This window comes from Lissotriton helveticus, chromosome 2_2 (genome assembly GCF_964261635.1).
Source record: "Lissotriton helveticus chromosome 2_2, aLisHel1.1, whole genome shotgun sequence".
Taxonomy (NCBI): domain Eukaryota; kingdom Metazoa; phylum Chordata; class Amphibia; order Caudata; family Salamandridae; genus Lissotriton; species Lissotriton helveticus.
In genome coordinates this window covers 41,530,578-41,546,372 of record NC_136060.1, presented here as the reverse complement: position 1 = coordinate 41,546,372, position 15,795 = coordinate 41,530,578, and the positions used below count along the sequence as shown (strand labels likewise).

The following is a 15,795-nucleotide window of genomic DNA, read 5'->3' as shown; positions in this document are numbered from 1 at the left end:
ATGCAGAGGACACCCAGCTAGTGGTTTCACTTGCACAGAAGAGCGGCCTCCAGTCCCCGCTAGATCTAGCGGCCTGCCTGGAGGATGTAAAAAGCTGGATGATGAGCTCATGTCTAAAGTTAAACGACGACAAAACTGAGCTCATGCTCCTGGGCCCGGCGGCTCCCTCCTCCTTGGAGCTGATATGGCCTTCAAGCATGGGAGTGCCCCCTCCCCCCAGAGATAACATCAAAAGCCTGGGGGTATGGCTCGATAAGACGCTGAGCCTTAACACACAGGCCACCAAGGTGTCAGCTACCTGTGTTGGCCTCCTTAGGGTGATTAAAAAAATCCTTCCCCTTCTTCCTTTCGAGGCCAGACAAATAATCATACAGGGCCTGATTCAATCCCGGCTGGACTTTAATAATGCCCTTTATCTGGGAGCACCAGACTACACTCTCCAAAAACTTCAGCGCACGCAAAACTGTGCAGCCCGGGCGCTACTGGGAGTCCCACGGAGGACCTCAATAAAAACTGGCCTTAGAACTCTACACTGGCTCCCGGTTAGGGACAGAGTGAAGTTCAAGGCTCTATGTATCGCCCACCGGACCTTCTGGAAAACGGGTCCAGAAATCAATTCCTCTCTGATTTCTCCCTACATACCCAACAAGAAACTTCGCTCCTCAATGGCATCACTGGCTAAAACACCCAGGATCTTTAGAGCCAGAGCAGGGGGACGATCATTCTCGTACAACGTCTCCAAACTGTGGAACACCCTTCCCCCACAATTGCGCAAGACATTCAATCTAACCAGCTTCCGGAAGCAGCTTAAAACTCTACTGTTTAATAAATAGTTACTTTTTGAGGGCACTTTCTGTTCCTAGCGCCTGGACGCCTCAGGGCAACTGTAGCACATTATAAATCTAATTTTCATTTCATTTCATTTCATTTCATTTTCCGCCAGTCCCGTTCCGCTTGCTTACATGCTTTTTTTAGCGGCAACAAGGTACTATCGTACCATGGACTTGGTTCTGAGGAGCGACATTTGCTCCACATGGCGGGGATCAAGGCATCTAGTGCCCGACTAATTCAAGCACAGAATAAATCATAGCCGGATTCCACCTCATTAAGAGGACCAAGCGGATTTTCAACAAGTAGGCGGTGGAAGTCGTCAAGCTTTAGTTTTTTCCAATGGCGTTTGAAAACAACTCTATCTGACGGTTTAAAAGGAAGATCACTGATCGGGAGAAGCAGTTTCACTAAAAAGTGATCAGACCAGGCAACTGGGCTTGGCTGCAGAACCTTAGCTCCGGACAGATTAGAAAATATGGGGTCCAATATATGTCCACCCACATGTGTAGGGTGAGTGACCAGCTGGCTTAGCTGCAGTGCCTCTAAATCTGCAATAGTGCTGCTAATCGATGGAGTCTGACGACGATCAAAGTGGAGATTAAGATCTCCAAGGATACTAAAATTGGCAGAGCCCATTGCAAGGGAGCTAGCCATTTCCGGAAGGGCTTTCCTAAAGGCATTATCATTGCCAGGTGGACGATAGATTAAGATCCCGGAAAAGGTAAAATGGTGGCTGACCGTGACATTGAAATGTGCACTGTCGCGGCCATCGAGGTCGAATACCTTCCAGACACAAGAATAACTAAAATTAGAAAACATGGCAATGCCCCCACCCCTAGAGTTACGATTATGGGTATAGATGGAATACCCCTGTGGAAGTGCCAGATTCACTACTGCTGTGGCCTCCTCCTGTAGCCACGTTTCAGTCATAAGTAGAACGTCTGGGACCTCCTCCATGATGAGATCATGGATCGCAGAGTAATTTTTAACCATCGATCTCACATTAACATGCAGGATAATGAGTTCTCGGGGGGTCCCAGGCCCTATAAGTGATAAATCAGCAGTGGTAAGCTCAATAAGAGCTGAGATAGGGGTAGGGGTCTTAAGTGAAAAGTTGTCACAAGAGCAACTTGTGATCCATGCGGTAAAGTCGGGTAAGGCGTCAGGACCGAACGGTATCAGGCCACATCGGAGGGGCTCAGTGGCCCCCTGTTGGCTATGTACGCGGACAGTTTGGAAGGGGCCGAGCTTCCGCTTGACCAACAGACAGCGACTATCGTTGCCATCCCCAAGCCCGGGAAGCCGCCGTAAGAATGCACATCATACCGCCCCATTTCCCTTCTCAATGCCGAGGTTAAAATCTTGACCAAACTCCTCGCCACCCGGCTAATTGCACACCTCCCACACCTCATACACCCCTATCAGTCAGGCTTTATGTCACATAGGAACACTGCCCTCAATCTCCGCAGGGTGCACAGTGTGCTGGCTAGAGCACACTCGCTATCGGAGCCGGCGGTCATAATGGCACTTGACGCGAAGATGGCATTTGACATGGTGGAGTGGCAATATTTATTCAAAGTCTTGGCGCATCTGGGGTTCGGCCCTAAATTCATCGCCTGGATGCGGCTACTATATACTAAACCTGTAGCACAGGTGGAGGCGAACGGCCACATTTCCCGAACATTCCCTCTGGAGCGAGGTACCCGTCAGGGCTGCCCCCTGTCGCCGCTGCTCTTTACGATCGCGCTGGAACCTCTGGCGATCTTGATACGCTCGACCCCATTGTTGAAGGGGATTACATGGACAGAGGGATGGGAGGACCGCCTCTCTCTGTACGTGGATGATATGCTAGTGTACCTGACGGAGCCGGAGCAGGCAGGTGTCTGCGTTGGTAGCTGGCCTCATGTGGAGTAATCATCCGGCACGCATAGCTCAGGCGAAATTGCACAGGGGATGGTATGACGGGGGGATTGCGTTGAAGAACCTGCAACTATACTACTGGGCCGCACAACTGAAGCCCATTAACCAGGGGCTACATGCCCCTCAGGACGACCCGGCATACCGGGCGGATAGGGCACAATTGGGCACTAATAGCATACTGGCGCCTCTTTATGACCAACGTCGAGTGCGCAAACTTACGGGACCCACGAAACTTACTGTAGCACTGTGGCACACGGCGCAGGCTAAACTGGGGGGGAAGGGAAGGCTCACAAAACTCACCCCATTGTGGGACACGCGGGCCCTGGGCAATCTGAGAAGCAGCAAGGGCTTCACACTATGGGATAACATTGGTATATCCACAGTGGGCGACCTGTGGGACAAAGGCACGGTGGTCCCCTTCGACCAGCTGCTACAGCAGTACGAGCTGGGTCCCACAGAATCGTTCCGGTACGTACAGGTCCGGCATGCCCTCCTCACAGCCCTCCCATATGACGCAGAGGTCCCAGAGGCATCTCCCCTGGAAGATCGCCTCCTTACAGACTACATGCAGGATCGAGCAACGTCACTCACCTATCGCAAATTGATTAACAACCTAGCGGACCCTACGGTGAAACTGAGAGATAAATGGGCCGAGGACCTAGGGGAGATGGACGAGTATGAATGGAAAGAGGCAATGGCGTCGCCTAGGGAAGTGGGCATATCGGCGAAATTCCGGCTTGTGCAGCTTAAGATTCTACACAGGGTGTACTACACAAGGACGACGCTGCACCTAATACAGTGGGCGCAGCATCCCTATTGCCTCCGCGGCTGCGGGGAGGAAGGGACATTGTTCCACACTATCTGGGAATGCCCTCGCATCCAGGAATTTTGGAGGCAAACAATGCGAACCATATCACAAGCACTGGGGGTGTCCTTGATCCCTGAACCACGGAAGTGCCTGTTAAATATTTGAGAGCCGAACGACCTTTCACGACACGGACAACAGTGGTCCATGATAGGCATGATAATAGCAAAACGCGACATAGCATAGAAATGGGGAGCGGTAGAGACCCCCACATTGACGCAATGGTGCACAAACATGGACAGGGTCATGATAACGGAGAGGGCAGTTTACACCACTAGAGCGTGTCCACGTAAATGGAATAAGATATGGACCCCGTGGAATGTGTTCAGGGGGGAAATTTGTGAAGCCCTGGAGGAAGATGACTCATTGACATCGGATGAGGAGGGGGAAGAAGAATAGGAGGTGTGACGTGGGGGGGCAGGGGGGAGACCTTGAGTCCTAACAGATGCAAGAGTGGGAGGGGGAGGGAAGGGCGGGTGGTTCGGCCAACACACACAGATTGATATGCAGGGGCACCCAACCGTGAGGAACTGTAGCAGCAGCAGATCATGTGGTTCTGGCTCTACTCACCTATACCAGACATTCTACAAATGCGAGATGGAAATGGGTTGTGCACTTGTTTACGTATCTGCCTTACGACTGTATGTGGTAACTTCTTGTTTCAGTTGTTTAGTGAACATATATATATTTTTTTAAATCTGACCTATGCGAAGCCTTGATCCCAATGCGAGTTATGTACACACACTGCTATGAAACGCCGCCGTACCCCGGGGTTGTCGGCACAGGGGCTGTGTAATCCAAATAGAAGCACGCACATGCGGAAGTGTCGCGGCCGGCCCCAGGGGTTGTAGGCCAGCAGCTGTGTATGGTTTTATTGATACAATAAAGGTCTTTAAAAAAAAAAAAAAAAAAAAAAAGAAAGAAGGCAAAATGAAAGAAGACAAGAAAGAAACGAGGTAAGATTGAAGGAAAAAGAAAGAATGAAAGAAAGAAAGCAAAAAAATCAAAAAAGGCAAAGGCAAAAAAGAGAAGAAGGGGAAACAAGGAAGAAGATGAGAACAAAATAAAGAAAGAAAGGAAAGAAAGAAAGAAGATGAAAGGAAACAATAATAGAAGTTTCACAGCACAAAATACTAGATATTAAAACCCAAATTACACCCAACCTATGTTAATATAAAAGTGCTACAGGCGTGCTGCAAACTAAGCACAATAAACTTTGGTTTTCTTGCTGGGCAAAGTTTATTAAGAACTATTGGTAATACTGAGTCCAAGAATACAATATAGTAGGCTGTGAAACAGCAGCAGTCAGAAAAACAAAGGTCATTCCAAAAAAAATTCCCAACAAAATTAGCAGGAGACAAAAACTGATAAAGCTGGAATTTGCCCTCTACTCACTTCAAAGACATCCTGCTTTGATATCAGCAACACTAAAGAAATGACTAGTAAAAACTAAAACAAAGTTACTGACAGTTACCTTATGTGTGGATGTCTATCTTGTGAAAGAGCGAAATGCAGTCACTCAAGGTTAAGTTAACCAGTAACTTAAGTAGGCACACCCACTGTCTATTCTGAATGCTCTAGTGCGAAGAAGTAAAATGTGAATGACAATCATAGACTAGTGCATAAAGAGAGGTGGCTGAAAGCCCATTAAGTAAGTATATTATACATATTATTTTAGTAAAATCAAAAGGTCTTGGCTAACTCCAGACCTAAAAAGACTGGGATGACAAATGTGTGTATTATTGTGATGCAAGAAGGTGAGAGAGTAGTTTGGTTATGCAAATATAGAAGCAACAACTATTTAACTTCAAGTTGACACTGAGCTGTCCCACTCCCCCCATGTAAGTGCAGCATACTTCAGTCTCCCTGTGAGATCTGTTGTACTCAGAGAAAGGAGGGGCACTGGGTTAGACACCGAACAGTATCAGATACAACAGTAATCACAACACCAATAAAGAAAATATGAAATAAGATGCTATGTTAACCTAAGACATGACAAATGTCAGCACCTATTGTTTTCACTGTAGGGAGGATGTAAGCAATTTTTATAATTTTGCCCCCATTGCAAAAGCAGCAAAATTCGAAACAACCTTTCTTCTTCTCTCAAGCACTTTATACTTGCAACACTCTCGTCTGCTCCTGTCACACTATTGGCTGAATGCAGCGAAGACAAAATGGACAATAAGATGGACAACAAAGTGTGCAGTGATAGATGGGGAGATCTTGGCTATCCATAAATGACCTAGGAATGGGCATTACAATATATAATATTTCAGAAGGGTTACTGTAAACAACGGGGATGTTTTTCACCAAGAGGTTCAGTGTGACATCAAATAGGCACAAGAGGAAAGCACATATCCAACGTATGCCGTTTATGGGTCCCATGCCCATCCTATAGAAACATACGATTAGAATATCTGTGAATAGACAATGACCATCGTAAAGTCACAGTAGTGGATATTGGTCTGTTAATAAATTCAGAGACAATGAGCTTGAAGTGAAGCCGCTCTATTCAATGTCACTCCAAAGAAAGAGATGTGGTCTTCAACAAGGCAGAAAATATTATATACAACGCTTAAACTATAAAGTGTTCTTGTACTTTTAAATAACTGCCAAAATGTTCTTCGGATATGTTCTGGGATGATTCCACTTCCATAATATGATTAAATATTATTTTACTGTTTTATTGAAAATCTCCTTTCTGCTTTTACATGGCTTGTTGAACTTCCACCATCAATGATTGCAATTTTCATAAGATGGGCCATACGTTGCCATTTTTGCTGCCCTACATGTCGTTGCTACTACACATCAAAATACAAAAAATGCAACAGCATGATATAAAAATCGAGCAATGCAAAAGCACTGTAAAGGCTGCAGTGTAATTCAAACATAGGAAAACAGGATTCTCTCTTCCCTGTGTTTTAGAGAGGACTTTTTGAGGAAAGTTGGACCTTTTTAGTTACCCAAAGATCTGGCACAGCAATGTGGTACACTAGCTATGTGGTTAAACTACGTTTGTGAATAGCCCAGCTAGTATTTCATAGTGTGTCCACGGTGGGCACCTTAGGTGTCTGCTTCTTGGCCCAGTGTCAAGGGATCTAGGGCTGTGTAGTCTTCTAAGGATCATTCTTGTAGGCATCGAGTGAATGGACCATGCAATGTTAGTGGGTAGCAAACAACATATAAGACGTCACTTTAAAGATGTGCCAGCTCATGGCCAGCCATGCGAGTCCTAGTAACAGCAAAATAGTTGACGTGACTGAGCGGATTTTAGCTCATGAAAATAAATTCTGATTTAGGCCAAAGAACACTACAAAAAAACCAGTAGCGCTAGCCTCGCTCGTAACTTGAGAATAACTTCAGTGGCACAACATAAACCATCTCTGATGTTGCAAATACATGTGTTGTTGCAACAATGTTGCACTGATAATGTCTCTGTGAATACTGCTATGGGTTAGATTTATCATGCCTAGTGCCACATGTGTAGCAAGGGCAAAATGACAGAATATGCACAAAATTAAGCTTAGGTAGGACTCGCCATGAAAAGTATAGGAAACAGCCTCCAGGTAGGAATATTCCTGGCTGGCATCAGAACAATAGATAAAGCCTGATGGAAAATGTGATGTACCACTAATAATCCGAAATGGAGCAACAAGCACTTTAAAGTTGGAATTTCAATATAACATTTCACCAGAGAGTTTTGACCAGAAAGGCACATGGAGTTAGAAGACAAATTGGGCACCACTGAAAACAACTCATACCCTGTTCATTCATTTAGTGTGGAAAGCTGAGGCATCGTGTCTAAGAGGGAGTATAAGCATAAGAGAAGGGCAGACTTCATCAACCTAATATCAGCTCCAATCACATCTTCAACAAATGGCGAGGACTGAGAGAACTGAGCGACTAAAAACAGCTGTTTAATACTTGTAATGAAGCAGAAGTGCAAAACTGAGTTCATGCTGATGGGCACTTAATACAGTGGTTCCTGAAAAACCGAAAGTTTTTAAATGAAAGGGTGGGACAGTGGTGACTCAAGACAGAGCCAGATGGCAAAACCTGGATAAGTATGGGAAATACATATCGCTTCAAGGACAGAGTCAGGTCAGCTGTTTAATTAAGTAAGATCACTTTTTGTCAATGGGCAGTAGTATTGTTACATTTCCTTTATTCAGTTAGTTAATAATGCACAGGCTGCCAAACAGTTAAGAGACTTACCATAACAAAGTAGTTTATACAGTAAATGCGGGCTCCTTTGTGGAAAAAAACAATATATTTTAAACAGAAAATAGTTCTGAATGTAATGAAATGTTTCGACAACAATACATTAAGACTTGTGTTGATCTAGACATTGCCCCAATGGCTTGCGTACTCTACTTAATGTATTTTCCTTTGATCTGAATACTGCTTCCTCATATTGAGCGAGCACTATTCCTTCCCACACCAGACGTTTATCTTCTTAAACTTTAACTAGTTTGATCGGAAATGCCGAAACAAATTAAAGCCTTCACAGTAAACACATTATGACATGCTCCTCCAAGTTTGGCTCTTGGTCTAAAAATAGTATTTCCTGTTACACTCAACACTAAATCAGGTCCAAAGTGCCTTAATAAAATGTACTTACCAATGCAGTTTCTGAGCCCCGCAGAGAATGGTACGTATGCGTAAGGGTTTCGCCCACTCGTATTCTCAGAAAAGAAACGTTCCGGTTGAAATGCTTCTGGGTCTGGGAAATATTTCGGATCCCTATGCAGTGCGTAGGGCACAATTAACGCGTTGACACCTTTCGGCACTTCAAATCCACCTATAATAAAATTACCAAAATGTCACTGGAAGCCATTATAAAAGGCTCAACAATACAGTAAACTGCCCTTTAAAGTCAGAACAATACTGAATGACATTCTAAAGGGTTCATTACCAGTGCCCCCAGATCACCCCCGCCCCTCAAAGGATCCGGTATCTCGCCGAGCCACCGGAGTAATCCTGGAAATTACTGCAGGTAGATGAGAAGGAGTCCGAGTGATAGTTATGGGGTCCCTGACAGTTATTTTCACAAGGAGTTTCACTTGGAGGCAGCGCCTGCGGCTGGAGTCCATATGTCAAATTTACCACACCAGCAGAGTTCTAGCAGGACTCGTAATTCTGATGGTGAGGGTAAGTCTCATTAGCTTCTGCAATTGGAAATCATTGCCTTGCGTATCAGCATGTGCTGTTTTTATTGCTAAGTGTTTATTACACGCTGCAGGGAAGAGGGAGAATACGAATCTGCATGAAATAGAAAACACTTCTGCAAAATTCCAAATAGGTTTTCTCATGGATGGAACAAAGGAGGCCAGGCAACCGAGTGAGGGAAGGTGTACTTAGGAACAGTGGTGGCTGGTGACATTTGAAAGTGGTGAGACGTGAAAGTTTGATTAGAATTACGCGAGCAAGCTCAATGGACAAACGTGGGATCCAGGCTGGGTCCTCCTCCAGAGAAATAAATTGAAAAAAGACTGGAAAATTGTTCATTTTAAAGCTAAATAATTTGGAGATAAACCAAGGCTTATGAAGCAGGGCGAACGTATAGTTTTGAAATATTAAACACATTAAAAACGGCCCTATATCTTACTGCATTCATATATTCAACAGTTACTGTAATGTGTAAATTGTACAACACAACAACTTCAGCATTTTAAAGTGTGTGCTTGCCCAGTGTCTTGCACTGCATGCTACATCAACTTGCCGCTCTAACCAGGCTTCGGAAAGGACCCACAGCTGCTGACTTCAATCAGCCATATAGAGATATGTGAAGACAGGTCTTTAAGTGGGATGAACAATGTGGGGCCGTTCTAAAAGGGAACATGTAAAACACATTTATGTGATTCTCAAAGTGTGCTACCCAACCAATATGTTGCTTTCTCTCTGAGATGGAATTGCATCGAGATATATAACATAACATCTGACCTACACCTAAAACCTGTCAGTACGATTAACTATTAGATGTTTAAGACAGCATCTGCAATGCAATATGTCTCGCATTTACTGGAGTTTGAGCTATTGGCATTTTAAATGACAGTTCCTTTCATTTATGTTTTGGTTTTTAACCCCTCCACTGCGCCTGCGATTTTGCGGAAGTGCGGCACTTCTGCAAAACGGGCGGGGCAGCGTCGGCCATTGGCCGACGACAGCACCAGAGAGGTAGCGTTGCCGTCGGCCAATGGCCGACGGCAGCATGGAAGGGGTTAAAACATAAATAAAAGGCATTGTTATTTACAATGGCAATAGATTAAACTCTCGCAAATGTGAGCCCTATTGCATTCTAAATGCTAGAAGGCATCGTTTAATTGCCCCCTTCTGTCTCCCATGGCCCCTGAAGATCTCCCGTTTGATACAAGTAAAATAAACAATCCGGTGGTCACAACTGAGCACGAGAGACCCTATTGCCCCCCTGCAGTAAGAGAAACTCATTAAAGAAAATATTGCTTCCAGACTAAAGAAGACATACCGTGTAACAACTGTAGTAAAAGGGCCAGTCGTCATGGGAGGTTACAAATGAAGGTAAGGCGATACCATGGAGGGACTAAGAAGCCTAATAGCAAATCAGAAGCCAGCATTTATGAAGGACAATGACACAAGCCAATGACAAATATGGACGGAGAATGAGCAGGGCTTCAAGTACATACTCCAATGCAACATGGATTTGTTATAAATAGTTAACCTTCAAAAAGTTTCAGTTCTTAAACTCTCAATAGTATTTAGGCCTGTGGAATGAGTTTTGGGCTTTAGTTACAAGTGCTTCACGTTAGATATGTATATCCTTTTTCTCTGCACATCTCGTCCATCTGAACATCTTCAACCACCTCTCTTTCCTCTTCAGCACCCTCTTTTCAATCTTCCCCAAATGCACTTTCTCGCATCTCCCTCTATTCACCACTTCCAAACATACACTGCACTCACTCATATTTAAGCGGTTTATTTCCTTTTGCCTTCGCCCTGTAAATATTTTGCCATCTGCCTTCACACACATTTCCACAGAATTGCAATTATCACTGGAATACATGACCATTGTTCTGTGTGCTCTGCAGAGAAGCCAACCCACTGACAGACACTCTGCTTTGGCATCAGCGTCAGAGCTCTCAATCAAAGCCACTCATAAACACATTTCACAGCTCAAAGTATGCACAGAAAAAATACAGAAACAGAACATGATTAAATGGCTAACTCTTGAGGAAGGCAAGATTAAGTAAAAGGTGTAATCGTGGACATGCATTACAGTAACATTTTTAACACTCATTGTTCATCAATCAATTCATGTTTTTGGCATTAATGTTGTTAAGGGCATGAAGATAGGACCGTTTTAATGTCATACAGCAGATAACTGTCTACTGTAAGCACATATCTCTCACTTTGCTCTTGACTCGGATATTTGGATCAATTTCACAAGGGAACAAGAACACTGGCCTGCTCATCTTTTGAATCAATTTCGCAGGGGAACAAATACAGCAACTCCACATCAAATGGGGGCCAGCGACATGCAGCCAGAGCCTGGGGTGTCATAGTGGGGGAGGTTAACATGGCGAGGCTTCTCAGCACAATGTACATAACAGAAGATTTGTATTCTAAAACATACCATTACAGAGAACAAGGTACCAAAACACACATGCTTGCATCCACTCCTATGTGATGAATGGAAAAGGGTCGGATCTACGCCTGTGAATGACGGACAGCTGCCTTTTTTTATGCAGGGCTGAAGCCTCCCTATACAAAGTTTCTTAAACCCTGGGTGTGGATCATTGCAAGATCCACAACCGAAGATGCGTTGTGCAGCGCCATTTTCAATGACCTGCGGGTCTTTGATGCAGAGTCTTGCGTCATTTCGAGGATGCTGTTGATGAGGGGCTTGTGATGAGAAATCCTGTGTAGAAGATGCATCGCACACCGGCGGTTCAGATGAAGCTGCAGGATGCGATGACGAGTCCTGTGTCATCATCAAGGATGAGTTCTACGATGGGCTTGTGATGGAAAGGCCTGCGTCAAGGATTCGTTGCACAGAGGCACTTCCAAGGAGACTATGTGCTGAGATGCGAGGTCTACGCTGAGGTGGTTCTGCTTACAGGATCACAACTGGGCTGGCAGAGCACCTTTAAGCCCACTTTAAAGGGTCCAAGACTTACAGAATCCAGGTGCTGGGTTCAAGGTGAATGGAGCCTTTTCTGTCCTTCCAGGAGTCCAGCAACTAGCCCTTGGAGTCACTCTGGTAGTCCTCGAATCAAGATGCAGGTTCAGTCCTTCTCACTCAGGCAGCAGGGCAACACAGCAGCAGTCCTTCTGCATTTTCAGCAGGTCCAGGGGTGTACTGAAGGTGTCCTGAAGATTTGGATCGAAGGTTCCACTGTTTATACCTGGTGCCCACGTTGAAGTAAGAGAATGTTCTGGAAGTTTCCATCTGCAGAAGTGTTTGGAATTTCCTACGCCCCTGACCTAACCCCAACTTGTCAGGGGACACAAAAGAATACTGTCAAAAACCTTTGTGAGATGTTCTGATGAGCAAGTCTGGTAAATGACAGTTCCTCCCCATCATCAAATCAGAGAGGGCCCGTCCTGGCAACACCTATCCCATGTTTGTCTCACAGTATGGGAGCAATGACAGCTACACCAAGTCGTGTGACCCAAGAACTGGCTGCAGGTACCAAATGGTTGGGACAAGAAAATCCAAACTTTTTAAAAGTGTCATTTTCAGAACTGTGACTTAAAATCTAAGTTTACCTAAGAGGGTTTTGAATTACAATTCTCTATACAACAAACTTGTTATCACTTCTTAATTGTTATAAGATAACCCAGTGTTATCCTATGGTAGAGATAGGCCTTTGAAGTACAGAAAAAAAAATTCAGGAGTTTTTCACTACCAAGACATGCAAAAAGTAAAGGTGCATGCCCAACCTTCGAATTACAATGCACCCTGTGATATGTACTACCCAGGGCCTACCCTTGGCGTGACTTACATGCAGTAAAAGGGGACTTTACGGCTTGGCAAGGGGGTTATATAAAACTGCTTTCAGGCTTCAATGGCAGGCATGGTACATGTTTTAATGGGCTTCTTGAGTGCTGCAGACTCACTAGCAGCATTTAAGTTATAGGCCCTGGATGAATGGTATATCACTCTATACAAGGGACTTACAGTAAATTGAATGTGCCAATAGGGGTAAAACAATTTCACCATGTTTAAGAGCACAAGCACATTAGCTATGGCTAGCAGTGGTAAAGTGTGCAGAAAACCTAAGGCCAACAAAAACAACACCAGCAAAAATGGAGGAGTAAGACAAAAAGTTTGGGGGAAGACTACCCTAAGGCTGACAGGTCTAACATAGGGTGCCCTATTTTTACTGCTTGTTTTTGTGGATTTCAGGGCTTTTCTCAGTGGTTTCCAAACCTTTTCAAATCAGTGTCTATCAGTGTTTATTCAGCAGCCTAACCCCAATATAGACAGACACTCTTTGTATTGCATTCTAACTCTCACTCATCTCATTACCTTCTCTCACATCTCATTACTCCTCACACTAACTCTGTCTTTGGTTTACATAACTATTAATGGATTTAAAAAGTAAAAGTGCTATAGTCAAATGTGTTAATAAAAAAGTTCATGGACACAACAGGGGGCATTCACCTACTCCTTACTGAATATTATGACACTGTAGGGGTGGTCAACCCTACCAACAGCATAATACATTGTGAAACCTTTACAATGTTGAATTACAGCACATTAGTTTGTAGCCCTGCCTTCTATACATTAATGTGGTGCTACTGCTGTGTGGAAATTCATTGCTGCTAAGTTTTGCCATGGCAAATGTCTCACTTTAAGTCAATAGTGACCTTACAACAGACATCACATTATATTCTGGGACTTGAAATGTTGCTGTTAACATTGTAACTGTGGGCTATGAAACAGCAGCAGTACAGTGCAGTAGGGTAAAAAGCCACGATTAGCTGAAATTATCACACATAACAATGGGGCACCTTGCAGCTATGAATTTTGCTGGGATGTGGAAAGTCTTGTGCCCTGTTTTCACCACTATCCCATGTACATGATGACATCACTTTTTTCACAGGTACCAGCCAATACACCTTTCATTGAATATTTAATGCCTGGGGTGTTTGACAGTTAATCCGCTATCAATACTTACGTGTTAGAAAAGGAAGCTGATAAATATTGGATAAATTGCAGGAGTGACACGAAAGAACTGATAAGACTCATGGAGAGAGGAGGTAATGGTTGTGTAACACACTTCTCATATTTCACAGGGCTCCCTTTACAGTTTTAATATGTACCTGGAAAGTACTGGATAAACACTGATGTATGTGTTCAAACATGTATGTATGAATTGATTGTATCATTTTGTAGTCTTCTCACAAGAACGTTGTAATATGGTTTAGTTCTGGAAGAAACTGAAAAAACTATGTTTGGAAAGAAAAAGAAAATGAAGATGATGACTCAAAGGGTTTTGACCATTCTGTATCTGTGGATAATAGTGATAGTGCATTTTGGCCAATTTTCATATAAGCAGACCTTTTCTCCAATCAGTAAAAGAATTAACTAGTGCCAAAAGATCACATTTGATAAATATCCTGATTTTCTAGAGTGTATGAAATAATTAGATCAGGTCTAAAACATGATTCTAAATCCTGAACCTTCAATTCAAGCAAACAAAACTGAACGAAACAAACGAAACAAAGCAACAATATTTTGCTTATATCCCTAAACAACAAAACTCAAGCAGAATAATCTTAGACCAGACTTTTTCGCTGCTACTTTGTATAAAACAGTTACATTGTGGTGAGTGTCCCTCACTTTGCTTTCTTTAAATGGCATTTTAGTTTGTGATTGTGTAGGTGATTATCAGTATATATATATATATATATATATATCCACCAAACAATGTCCGCATGGAGACTGAGCCACACCAAGGCAGTCACGGCGCATGGGGGCGGACAACCTCCATAAACATCCAAACAGCTTCTAAAACATAGAGGCGCGCCGGACACCGGATTCGTTGGAAGTAACAGGTTCTTTATTCAGTAAATGACAGCTAAATAATGCTTTTCCTGACGCGTTTCAGCTACATCGGTAGCTTTTTTCAAAGGTGAGCCATCATCAATGGGTTTGTGGCGTAAACACGTGCTTTATACGCCCCTGTTTGACTACGATGTTTCTTCATAGTCATCAACATCCTACAAATCCCATCATGCACTTCGGAAGCAATTCTCATCATTTTGGAATTGAAAGCTAAATGTTCACTTTCTTGCTAAAACGTTGATGCTTTAACATTGTGCAGTTGAATCTACATGAGTGCTTTCAAAGTCCGTTTTTTGAGCTCAATACTTGCACAGCTGTCATTTGTATTTCGTTGTACCTGCATGTCCTAGACTCCGCATAAGAAAAGACGAGTGTCTTTTCAAAAGTCCTTTGCCAGCAGTACAGTCGTAAACCTCTTGGCTGGAACTCCGTGCCTTGCTGATTGACACACTGCTGGCGGGTCACTCTCCTTTTCAACTAAATATATATATACACACACACATATACATATCTCAGACTCGGCAGCTAAGCAGCAGCAAAAAATAGGGAATATTCCAGTTCCATAAATATATTGTACAAATTAGCTTAACATGTGCAAAGAGGCATATGCGCAAAAATAAATCATTGACATTACATTTGCTAGCATCAATATATACTTGAGCCTACATCTAATTCTACAGTATGATTTTACATATCAAAAAAGATCATGGGTTGAATCACAAATTGTGCAAACAATGCACACAGGTTAAAAATATATCCCCTTGTTGCAAAATCCACTCTTCTTACATGCCTAGTCCACATCGTTGTTTAAAGCATCTCCCTCCATTATGGACACATGAGGAACTCTTAAATAGCGGGATGAATCCCTGATTCATGTGTTATGTCCTCAGCTATCCCGTCCTTTACCTACCATGTACTTGTCCCGACTCACTATGTGCAAATGGTGCTAAAAAATGTGCAAGGTGTCGATTAAAATTGTTCAAACATCCGTATATGCTTCATGATGTAAATAGATCCACATATTATGTGCCGCTCATGCTTAATATAAACATCTATTTTTCTTATTTTCTTATTCTTTTCCTCCTACTTTTCCATTTATGGTTCCTCTTCTTTATTTCGTATTCTGGGC

At 43.5% G+C, this 15,795-nt stretch overlaps 1 protein-coding gene across 2 annotated transcripts in view; it reads right to left on the bottom strand.

Annotated features, from left to right (window-relative positions):
- Nucleotides 1-15,795, bottom strand: part of CYP4V2 (cytochrome P450 family 4 subfamily V member 2) — a 278,398-nt gene that overhangs the window by 15,329 nt on the left and 247,274 nt on the right. For both annotated transcript variants that reach the window (XM_078678088.1, XM_078678087.1), the window contains exon 10: nucleotides 8,238-8,417. In XM_078678088.1, the coding sequence (XP_078534214.1) occupies nucleotides 8,238-8,417 (180 nt within the window). The remainder of the gene's footprint in view (nucleotides 1-8,237; nucleotides 8,418-15,795) is intronic.